The sequence below is a fragment of the Myotis daubentonii genome, chromosome X (assembly GCF_963259705.1).
Source record: "Myotis daubentonii chromosome X, mMyoDau2.1, whole genome shotgun sequence".
Lineage (NCBI taxonomy): Eukaryota > Metazoa > Chordata > Mammalia > Chiroptera > Vespertilionidae > Myotis > Myotis daubentonii.
This window is the reverse complement of record NC_081861.1, coordinates 139,523,501-139,535,741: the sequence shown is the minus strand read 5'-3', so window position 1 is coordinate 139,535,741 and position 12,241 is coordinate 139,523,501. Positions and strand designations below refer to the sequence as shown.

At 49.1% G+C, this 12,241-nt stretch overlaps 1 protein-coding gene and 1 long non-coding RNA gene across 12 annotated transcripts in view; both read left to right on the top strand.

Moving 5' to 3' along the window:
- Window positions 1-12,241, top strand: part of LOC132224887 (uncharacterized) — a 133,035-nt gene that overhangs the window by 115,448 nt on the left and 5,346 nt on the right. The gene's annotated exons all lie outside the window — the stretch shown is intronic.
- Window positions 1-12,241, top strand: part of XG (Xg glycoprotein (Xg blood group)) — a 33,611-nt gene that overhangs the window by 17,704 nt on the left and 3,666 nt on the right. For 2 of the 11 annotated variants that reach the window (XM_059680015.1, XM_059680014.1), the window contains 6 exons: window positions 990-1,052; window positions 1,795-1,857; window positions 3,907-3,969; window positions 5,521-5,583; window positions 8,345-8,386; window positions 11,071-11,112. In XM_059680015.1, the coding sequence (XP_059535998.1) occupies window positions 990-1,052; window positions 1,795-1,857; window positions 3,907-3,969; window positions 5,521-5,583; window positions 8,345-8,386; window positions 11,071-11,112 (336 nt within the window). The remainder of the gene's footprint in view (window positions 1-989; window positions 1,053-1,794; window positions 1,858-3,906; window positions 3,970-5,520; window positions 5,584-8,344; window positions 8,387-11,070; window positions 11,113-12,241) is intronic. The other 9 variants (XM_059680019.1, XM_059680021.1, XM_059680020.1 and 6 more) reach the window with 7 other exon arrangements.

Sequence of the window (12,241 nt, the reverse complement as noted above, 5' to 3'; positions counted from 1 at the left end):
CTCTTTCCCTATTTATAATGGTCGGGCCTTCTAGCAACTTGAGCGCGAAATTATGGCTAATTTGCCTACAAACCTCAAAACCTCAGGTGGTCATAATAATCTGGCCACTCAGTATGTGAATATATATATATATATATATATATATATATATCCCTGAAAACACAGGGATTCCGACAAAACTGTGTACGGATGTGCGCATAGCAGTGTGACAAGAGCCGAAAAGTGGGGACAATTTCAGTGTCCGTCCATGGGCTGATGGGTAAATGAATGGGGGTCCATCCACGCAGTGGAATATTACGCAGCCATGAACAGGAGTGAGGCTCTGACTGGCTACCGTGCACATGATGCTCAAGGGACATAAGCCAGACACAGAGACACAAAAACTGGAGAATTCCACTTATATAAAATGCCCGGAATAGGCATTCCTGCCAGAAAATTTTATTTTATTTTTATTTTTTTAAAAAATATATTTTATTGATTTTTTACAGAGAAGAAGGGAGAGGGATAGAGAGTTAGAAACATCGATGAGAGAGAAACATCGATCAGCTGCCTCCTGCACATCTCCCACTGGGGATGTGCCCGCAACCCTGGTACATGCCCTTGACCGGAATCGAACCTGGGACCCTTCAGTCCGCAGGCCGACGCTCTATCCACTGAGCCAAACCGGTTTCGGCTATTTTTAAAAAATATATTTTTTATTGATTTCAGAGAGGAAGGGAGAGGGAGAGAGAGAGAGAAAAACATCCATGAGGAGAGAGAAATCATGGATCGGCCGCCTCCTGCACGCCCCCCACTGGGGAGCGAGCCGGCCACCCGGGCCTGTGCCCTTGACCGGGAATCGAACCCTGACCTCCTGGTTCCTAGGTCGACGCCCAACTGCTGAGCCACACCGGCCGGGTGACAGTGATGTCATTATTTTCCAGGCTGCTTCTAAGAAAAGGAGATATTTTCTTTCCTCTTCTTAAAACCTGGTGCCTTTTTCTCTGCAGACATCTACCCAAAGCCGCAACCCCCGTATCCCCCGCAGCCTGGAAATCCTGATACCAGTGGAAGTAAGAACCCTCATTCCCTCCTTCATTCCTTTCTTTTTCTTCTCTTTTTTAAGAAATATATTTTTTACTAGAGGCCCGGTGCATGAATTCGTGCACCAGTGGGGTCCCTCAGCCTGGCCGGCAGGATCGGGCTGAAACCGGCTCTCCGACATCCCCCAAGGGGTCCCAGATGGCGAGAGGGCGCAGGCCAGGCCGAGGGACCCCGCTGGTGCATGATCGGGGCCGGGGAGGGACGTGGGAGGGCTCCAGGAAGTGTCCGGCCCGTCTCAATCCCGATCGGCCGGACCCCAGCAGCAAGCTCACCTAGCGGTTGGAGCGTCTGCCCCCTGGTGGTCAGTGCACGCCATAGCGACTGGTCGACTGCCCCCTGGTGGTCAGTGCACGCCATAGCGACTGATCGACGGTCTGCCCCCTGGTGGTCAGTTCACGTCATAACAATTGGTCGAGCCGCCTTAGCATATCATCAGCATATTACGCTTTGATTGGTTGAATGGCCGACCAGACGACCGGACACTTAGCATATTAGGCTTTTGTTATGTAGGATATTTTTCTTGATTTCAGAGAGGGAGGGAGACAGAGAGAGAGAAACATCCATGATGAGAGAGAATCATGCATCGGCTGCCTCCTGCACGCCCCCTGCTGGGGATCGAGCCCGCAACCCGGGCATCTGTATTTTGTGTGATTGGCTCATCATTGGAGGGAGTCCTTAGCTTCCGAAATTCCCCTTTGCGTCTGCCCACAGATATCTACCCAAGACCCAAGCCACCGCCCCCTCGGCCACAGCCTGGCTACCCCGACGGTGGAGGTAAGAACAGCGACGACTGGGCCTCATTTCATTTTTGTTATTGTTGTTAATCTTTGCCCGAGGATATTTTCCCGATGATTTTTAGAGAGAGAGGGAGAGAGAGGGGGCAAGACAGAGAGAAACATCGATGTGAGAGGGACACATCAATGGGCTGCCTTCTGCACGCACCCCATCCAACCCTGGGCTGGGGAGGAGCCTGCAACTGAGGCATGTGCCCTTGGCCCGAATCGAACCCAGGACCCTTCAGTCTGCAGGCTGATGCTCTATCCACTGAGCCAAGCCGGCTAGAGCTGCATATATATATATATATATATATGTTTTTATTTAAAAAGAATTTTACATACAAAAAAAATAAATATTTTAAAAAGACTATTTTAAATATAATAATGTTACATGCAATGAGCATTAATATTTCAAGAAAAACGATTTTAAATTTAATAATGTTACATGCAACGAGCATTAATATTTCAAGAAAAACGATTTTAAATGTAATAATGTTACATGCAATGAGCATGAATATTTCAAGAAAAACGATTTTAAATTTAATAATGTTACACGCAATGAATATGAATATCTCAAGTCACGTGGCTTCTTTATGATAAAAAAAAAAAGAAGAGGAAGGGGTGTGGACCTTGGCCTGTATGTCGATACATTTTACAGCGATTCATGAACCCTAAGAAGCAAACACCTTACCAGGCAAAAGCAGTGTGCAGCCGGCTACGCAGAGGGTTTCTGGAAGCTTCCGGAAGCTTCCGGAAAGTTCTGGAAGGTTCTGGAAGCTTCCAGCAAGCTCCTTAGGGAGTTTTGCTGGACACAAATTCATCTCGCCCAGTAGGGGTCACTAAAGGCAAGGAGTAAGGTTCAAGGCAATAGCTCATTCATTAAAGAGCAACACCAGACACTTAGGATTAATTCGGGGGGGGGGGGGGGGGAAAGAAGTAAAAAAAAAAAAAAAATCCTTGAGTGATAATTAACAAAAACAACAACAAATAATCAATAAAAATGAAAAGAAATAACTAAAATGAATAGCTGTTGTTTTGTTTGTTTTGTTTTTTATAAAAGGAGTTCATTGCCTGGCTATATGGTGGCTCAGTGGTTTAGCATCGACCTAGGAACCAAGAGGTCCCGGGTTCGATTCCCGGTCAAGGGCACAGGCCCGGGTTGCGGGCTCGATCCCCAGTAGGGGGCGTTCAGCCGGTCCATGATTCTCTCTCATTGTGGATGTTTCTCTCTCTCTCTGCCTCTTCCTTCCTGTCTCGGAAAACAATACACATTTTTAAAAGGAAAAGATTTCGCCCCATAAAACGTGAGATGCTTTCCCGCTAATATTGGCTCCTGGCTTTGATAAGCCGTCAACCAGCATTTGCGATAACCCTGAACTTCAGAAGGTTAACATAGGCGTTCATTTCACAAAGATGTGAGCTTCATTGTCCTTTTAAAAATATATATTTTTATGGATTTCAGAGAGGAAGGGAGAGAGAGAAACTTCCATGATGAGAGAGAATCGTGGATCGGCTGCCTCCTGCACGCCCCCTACTGGGGATCGAGCCCGAAACCCAGGCATATGCTCTTGACCAGGAATCGAACCCGGGACCTTGCAGTTTGCAGGCTGATGCTCTATCCACTGAACCACACCAGCCAGGGCATAAATATCTGATTTTTATTTATTAATTATTATTTTTTAATGTATTTTATTGATATTTTTACAGACAGGAAGGGAGAGGGACAGAGACTTAGTAACATCGATGAGAGAGAAGCATCGATCAGCTGCCTCCTGCACGCCCCCCCACTGGGGATGTGCCCGCAACCGAGGTCCATGCCCTTGACCGGAATCGAACCCGGGACCCTTCCGTCCGCAGGCCGACGCTCTATCCACTGAGCCACACCGGCCAGGGCCATATCTGGTTTTCGAAAGGGGTGCTGTGAGCAGCCACTACGAATCCCCTATGACATTGCTCTGTGCTTCGGACCGATCGATGGCGTGATTGGTTCATCGTTGGAGGGTGTCCGTCCTTAGCTTCCTAAATTGACCTTTGCATCTTCCCACAGATATCTACCCAAGACCAAAGCCACCGCCCCCTCGGCCACAGCCTGGCTACCCCGACGGGGGAGGTAAGGACAGTGATTAGTGGGGCTCATTTCATTTTGGTCATTGTTCCTGTTAATCCTCAACCCGGGATATTTTCATATTGATTTTAAGAGAGAGAGGGAGAGACAGAGAGAAACATCGATGTGAGAGAGACACACCGATGGGTTGCCTCCTGCACGCGCCCCGACCAGGCCCTGGGCCGGGAGGGGCCTGCAACCGAGGTACGTGCCCCTGACTGGGAATCGAACCCGGGACCCTTCAGTCCACAGGCCGACGCTCTACCCACTGAGCCACACCGGCCAGGGCTCATTTCATTTTATTTATTGACTAGAGGCCTGGTGCACGAAATTCCTGTGCAGGGGAGGGGGGTGGCTCTCAGGCCGGCCAGCACCGTCTCTAATCCAGGGCCACTTGGGGATCAGCCCTAAATCAACAATCATACATCCCTTTCACAATCTGGGTCTGCTGGCTACTGACTGTTCGCCTGCCTTCCATTCCTCATCGCCCCTAACTGCCCTCCCCTGCCGGCCTGATCGCCCCTAACTGCCCTCCCCTGCCGGCCTGATCGCCCCTAACTGCCCTCCCCTGCCGGCCTGATCGCCCCTAACTTCCCTCCCCTGCCGGCCTGATCGCCCCTAACTTCCCTCCCCTGCCGGCCTGATCGCCCCTAACTTCCCTCCCCTGCCGGCCTGATCGCCCCTAACTTCCCTCCCCTGCCGGCCTGATCGCCCCTAACTTCCCTCCCCTGCCGGCCTGATCGCCCCTAACTTCCCTCCCCTGCCGGCCTGATCGCCCCTAACTTCCCTCCCCTGCCGGCCTGATCGCCCCTAACTTCCCTCCCCTGCCGGCCTGATCGCCCCTAACTGCCCTCCCCTGCCAGCCTGATCGCCCCTAACTGCCCTCCCCTGCCAGCCTGATCGCCCCTAACTGCCCTCCCCTGCCGGCCTGATCGCCCCTAACTGCCCTCCCCTGCCGGCCTGATCGCCCCTAACTGCCCTCCCCTGCTGGCCTGATCGCCCCTAACTGCCCTCCCCTGCCAGCCTGATCGCCCCTAACTGCCCTCCCCTGCCAGCCTGATCGCCCCTAACTGCCCTCCCCTGTCGGCCTGATCGCCCCTAACTGCCCTCCCCTGCCAGCCTGATCGCCCCCAACTGCCCTCCCCTGCCGGCCTGGTCGCCCCTAACCACCTCTGCCTCAGCCCCACCACCGTGGCTTTGTCCAGAATGACGTCCAGAAGACGTCGTATCTATCCAGTCTAATTAGCATATTTCCCTTTTATTAGGATAGATTTTTTATTTTTAATTAAAAAATATATTTTTAATTGACTTCAAAGAGGATGGGAGAGGGAGGGAGAGAGAGAGAAACATCCATGATGAGAGAGAACCATGGACCGGCCGCCTCCTGCACGCCTCCGACTGGGGATCGAGCCCGCAACCCGGGCCTGTGCCCTTGACCGGGAATCGAACCCTGAACTCCTGGTTCACAGGTCGATGTCCAACCACTGAGCAACACCGGCAGGGCAAGAGGGGTTTCTGGAGAGCATTTGGGGAACGGTCCTGTCTTTCCCTCCACAGGTTACATCAGTGATACCGATGACGGCCGATACCCGCCCAGGCCCAAGCCCAGGCCGCCGGCAGGTATGTGTGCGCTTCTCCGACCGACGAGGTGGGTGCCCGGGGCCCAAGGTCCCCGCCTGGTGCACCCTGAGCCCCTGTGGGAGATGCTGGGGTGGGGTCTCCCCGTCCTACCTGCCCCTTGGGGTGCGGGCTGTGCACCTGGAGGTTCGGGACTTGGCCAAAGGAAGGGAGAGGGAGAGGGAGAGAGAAACATCCATGAGGAGAGAGAATCATGGACCGGCTGCCTCCTGCACGCCCCCTGCTGGTTGGTGAGGGAGCCCGCAACTCGGGCATGTGCCCTTGACAGGGAATCGAACCCTGACCTCCTGGTTCATAGGTCGATGCTCAACCACTGAGCCACACCGGCCGAGTATGCACACCAGCCTTTAGGTGCTAGTGGGTCTGTGAGTATGTGTGTGTGTGTGTGTATATCTCTGAATATCTATGTCTATATATCGATATCTATCAATATAGATGCATAGATATGGATAAATAGATATTGATATGTAGATGCTATTGATATAGCGTAGATATAGATATAGACATAGACATAGATATAGATATAGATATAGATATATAGATATAGGTATAGATATAGATATAGATATAGATATAGATATAGATATAGATATAGATATAGATATAGATATAGATATATAGTATAGCTATAGATATGGGTATGGGTATAGATATAGATATAGTATAAATATGGGTTTGGGTATGGGTATGGGTATAGGTATATATATAGATATAGATATAGATATAGATATACATAGAGATAGAGATAGAGATAGAGATAGATATAGATATAGATACAGATACAGATATAGATATAGATATAGTATAGATACAGGTATGGGTATGGGTATGGGTATAGGTATAGGGATATAGATATAGATATAGATATAGATATAGATATAGATATAGATATAGATATAGATATACAGATGATATAGATATACAGATGATATAGATATAGATAAGATATAGATATAGATATAGATATAGTATAGATACAGGTATGGGTATGGGTATGGGTATAGGTATAGAGATATAGATATAGATAAAGATATAGACATAGATATAGATATAGTATAGATACAGGTATGGGTATGGGTATGGGTATGGGTATAGAGATATAGATATAGATAAAGATATAGACATAGATATAGATATAGTATAGATACAGGTATGGGTATGGGTATGGGTATAGGTATAGAGATATAGATATAGATAAAGATATAGACATAGATATAGATATAGTATAGATACAGGTATGGGTATGGGTATGGGTATGGGTATAGAGATATAGATATAGATAAAGATATAGACATAGATATAGATATAGTATAGATACAGGTATGGGTATGGGTATAGAGATATAGATATAGATAAAGATATAGACATAGATATAGATATCGTATAGATACAGGTATGGGTATGGGTATAGAGATATAGATATAGATATAGATACAGATATAGATATATACATACACACGGGGTTTCCCAAAAAATGTACCTAGACTTTAGCAGCTCATAGCTCAATGTTGAAAATGAAATGCCCTCTCATCCTCACTGCCTTTACTGACAATTATTAGAAATGTGTGTATACATCTTCTCCGACACCATATCTATCTATCTATCTATCTATCTATCTATCTATCTATCTATCTGTCTGTCTGTCTGTCTGTCTGTCTGTCTATCTATCTATCTATCTATCTATCTATCTATCTATCTATCTATATATCTATATATAAAAACCTAAGCGACCGAATGACCGAACGACTCAACGACCGGTCGTCTGGCCGCTATGACACACACTGACCACCAGGGGGCAGACGCTCAATGCAGGAGCTGCCCCTGGTGGTCAGCGCGCTCCCGCAGCCAACTTCCCGCGGCCCCTCCCCCCAGCTGGCCGCCCCTCCCCACCCCCATGGCCCCAATCGCTGGCCAGTTCGAGGGACGTAACTTGTGCATGAATTCGTGCACTGGGCCTCTAGTGCCCTCTCATCCTCACTGCCTTTACTGACAATTATTAGAAATGTGTGTATACATCTTCTCCGACACCATATCTATCTATCTATCTGTCTGTCTATCTATCTATCTATCTATCTATCTATCTATCTATCTATCTATCTATCTATCTATATATCTATATATAAAAACCTAAGCGACCGAATGACCGAACGACTCAACGACCGGTCGTCTGGCCGCTATGACACACACTGACCACCAGGGGGCAGACGCTCAATGCAGGAGCTGCCCCCTGGTGGCCAGCCCGCTCCCACAGCCAACCTCCGCGGCCCCTCCCCCAAGCTGGCCGCCCCTCCCCACCCCCATTGGCCCCAATCGCTGGCCAGGCCGAGGGACGGAACTTCTGCATGAATTCGTGCACTGAGCCTCTAGTGTGTGTATATAAATTCTTAGGGTCTAAAACACCCCATTATGTCGAACTGGACAACCTCCAGATATGTCCGGAGGCCACTCCCCTGCCCCCCATTAATTTTTGGAGAGAGTGGAAGGGAGGAGGGAGAGAGAGAGAGAGACATCGATGGGTTGCCTCCTGCACAGGCCACAACCGGGACCTGTGATCGCACCCACCACCTGCGTCCGTGCCCTTGGCTGGGAGCTGAGCCTGCGACCGGGAAGCCATGACATGGGGGGACCCCTGGCCACCGGAGGGGGTTCCCTTTGGGGGTGACTCTTGGGTGTGGCTTTGTGCCGTCAGGTAAAACCTGTGCAGGCAAAATGGTCCTTCCTTCCATCTTCTTCTCTCCTGCAGGTGGCGGTGGCTACAGTAATGACGGCTACGGAGGCTCCCACGGTACACCCCACTTCCGGGGGCCCCCAGAGGGCGGTGGGCGGTACAATTGGGGGAGTATATCCAGCCATAGCTCCCGGTTGGGCTCCCACAATGCCTTGTTCCTGGGGTCTTGGGTGTTGGTATTGTCTCTAGATATAGGGTGTCCCAAAATTCACGCAAGAAGTAATTTTGATGGAAAACACAGACTTATCATGGAAACCTGTAATTTTTTTATTGATTCATAAAGCACACCGTCTAGGGTTATGTATGGAATAGCACATAAGGTCAATGGCGTCCACGGCTTTGCTGGCACATATGCACTCATTTGTTGAAATTTAACAGCCTTTGAACATGGGATATGTATATAGTGTATATATACAAAGGATGTCCCAAAATTCACACAAGAAGTAATTTTGATAGAAAACGCAGGTTTATAATTAAAAACTGTAAATTTTTTATTGATTCGTAAAGGAGACAGTCTAGGGTTTATGGATGGAACAGCACATCAGGTCCATGGCCTCCCCGTCTTTGCTGGCACAGACACAAAGCCGCGGTCTTCATTGGTCTTCCCTGTCCCGGCTCCTGGGCCATCATTGGTACTGGGTGATGCTGATCGAATCGAAGGGATTGATTGACGTCGAAGGGCAATAGATACTAGAATCTGATTCAATCAACCAAGAATAATTAGGCTTTTATTTTGTTTTCATTGTCGTTGTTAATGCTCACGCAAAATTCAAATCTTGCGTCAATTTTGGGACACCCTATATATTTTTAAAACATATTTTTATTGATTTCGGAGAAGAAAGGAGAGGGTGAGAGGGAGAGGAACATCCATGAGGAGAGAGAATCATGGACCGGCTGCCTCCCGCACGCCCCCTGCTGGTTGGGGATCGAACCCGCAACCCGGGCGTGTGCCCTTGACCGGGAATCGAACCTGGACCTCCTGGTTCACAGGTCGACGCTCTAACCACTGAGCCAGGCCGGCCGGTCATAGATTCATTGTGTTGTGGATGACATATCGCTGATATATACCGTCTTTTTTCTTACTTTTTTGCTGGATTTGAATGGCTCCTATTTTACAAAGCCATTGTACAAGCCGGACGCATGAGACATATGGGTCTATAGCAGGGATGGCGAACCTATGACACGCGAACTCATTTTTTTGGCTGATTTTTCTTGGTTCAGTGGCACTGAAATATATCAAATAAATATCAAAAATATAAGTGTCAGAGGCGACACGCGAACTCATTCTTTTGGCTGATTTTTCTTGGTTCAATGGCACTGAAATATACCAAATAAATATCAAAAATATACGTCTTTATTTTACTGTGGTCGCAAAGATCAAACAATCTCTATAGGTGACACGGCACCAGAGTTAAGTGAGGGCTTTTCAAAATGCTGGCAGGCCGAGCTCAAAAGGTTCGCCATTGCTGGTCTATAGTTTAATTTTAATTTTAATATATTTTTTTAAAAAATGTATGTGTATTGTCGAAAGTATTACCCCCATTGATCCCCCCCTCCACACTCCTGCCCCCCACCCCCAGGCCCTCACCCCCCTATTGTCTGTGTCCACATGTGATGCATCGATACATACAAGGTCATTGGTTGGTCTCTTCCCACCCACCCACCCTCCCCCGCCTTCCCTCTGAGATTCTGCACTCCGTTCATGCTTCTATGTCTCTGGGTCTATTTTGTTCATCAGCTTATCTGGTTCATTAGATCCCAATTAGGAGTGAGGTCATGGGATACGCGTCTTTCTCCGGCTGAAAGAATAAAATAAAATTCAACGAAAGGAGCCCTGGCTGGTGTGGATCAGTGGGTAGAGCGTCGGCCGGCAGACTGAAGGGTCCCGGGTTCGATTCCCGGTCAAGGGCACAGGCCCGGGTTGCGGGCTCGATCCCCAGTTGGGGGCGTGCAGGAGGCGGCCGATCTGTGATTCTCTCTCATGATGGATGTTTCTCTCTCTCTTCCTCTCTCCCTTCCTCTCTGAAATCAATAAAAAAATATTTTTTAAAAATTCAGCAAAAGGAGCAATATTTAGCATCGAGCACTTTTAAAATTTTTTTGCAAATCTCCAATCATTCTTTACATGTCTCTCTGCAGACATAACAAAATGTGTAAAGATCTCTCTTAGTTTGCTTTTAAAATATATACATATTTATTTTTATTGATTTCAGAGAAAGGGAGAGAGAGAGAGAGAGAAACATTGATGATAAAAGAGAATCATGGATCGGCTGCCTCCCGCACGCCCCCTACTGGTTGGGGATGGAGCCTGCAACCTGGGCATGTGTCCTTGACCGGGACTCGAACCCGTGACCCCCTGGTTCATAGGTCGACGCTCAACCTCTGAGCCACACCGGCCGGCATCTCTTCGTTTTCATTGGCCCTGATGACGATGCATCATGTGTTTTGGACGCATCTGGTGGGCTTTTGCGCCTCGCGGCCATTCAGAGAGCAAATGTGCATGCGGCTGAGGCAGGCCCCGCCTTTTGGGGGCGGGACCAAGCGCCTCCATCTCCACGGGGTCTCCTGGGCGTGACCAGAAAGGGCGGGGGCTGGAGGGTGACTGTGTCTTCCGATCGGATGCCCTGGTGACTTTTCCCAGCATCTTTCTTTCCGGGGTTCCTGTCTTCCACGTATGGGCTGCCTCTCTGGGTGTCCCCGGGGCCTTGCCCGGTGCCTCACGGGCCCTTTCTGTCCTGCAGGTGGAGGGCGCAATAGACCCAGCTCGAATGGATATAATTATGGTAAAGGCGTGGTGTCCGCCCAGCCGCGAGGGGCGAGGGTGTCTTTGGAGAGCTGACACACCGCCCCCTGGGTGCTGGGGGTGGGGAGGAGAGGGGACTCTATACCCCTTTTTGTCTGCGCCTTTCGCACGGGGATCTGAGTCGCCATCTGGGCCCCTGCTTTGCATGCGATTTCGTTGTTGCTTTTGCAAAAAAATATGTTTGTATCGATTTCACAGAAGAAGGGAGAGAGAGAGAGAAACATGAATGATGAGAGAGAGTCATGGATCGGCTGCCTCCTGCACGCCCCCTACTGGGGATGGAGCCTGCAACTCGGGCATGTGCCCTGACTGGGAATTGAACCCTGACCTCCGGGTTCCTAGGTCGATGCTCAAACACTGAGCCACACTGGCCGGGCGAGGCCTTAGTTGCTTAAAGGGATGGAGGCCTGTTTTGCGCTGTTATTGCGTGTGCGTGCATGCCTTTGTGTGCCCCTGTGCATGATGTAGCTATGGACACACACGTGCATGGGTGTGTATGGGTGTGTGTGCATGTGCTGGTGGCTGCATGTGCATATGTACGCCTATGTATTGTGTACACACATGTGTGAGCATTGATTTGCATACATGTTCACATGTGTTCAACACATTTGCACAGTCATGCGGTCTTTGCAATTCACACATGCATATGTGAACATACACATGCATGCACGCATGTATGCATGTTTTGTGCAAGTGTGCACATGTGTGTATGCACGTGGCTTTTGTAAGTTCACACATGCATACATAGGCATTGATTTGTGCATGTGTGCATGTGTGTTTGTGCATGCACGCACATGCATGTGGCATTTGTGAGCTCACAATGCATGCAGGGATGTACGTGTGTTCCCATGTGCTATGCATGCAGGAGGTTTGCAAGCACGCACTTGGGTGTATGTAGTTTGCACACACACACATGGGTGCCTGTGTACATGCCTACATGTGTGTGCACGTGTGTGCACATCTATGTGCTTGTCTGTCTTGCACGTCTTTGCTCATGCGTGCGTGTTCCCTGACCCTCGACGTGCACGCTGTGTTTCGGGTCCCTTCATGCCCCATTCGAGTCCCCACGGTGAGATGTCGGACACTGGGGGCTGCGATTGGCCCCCTCC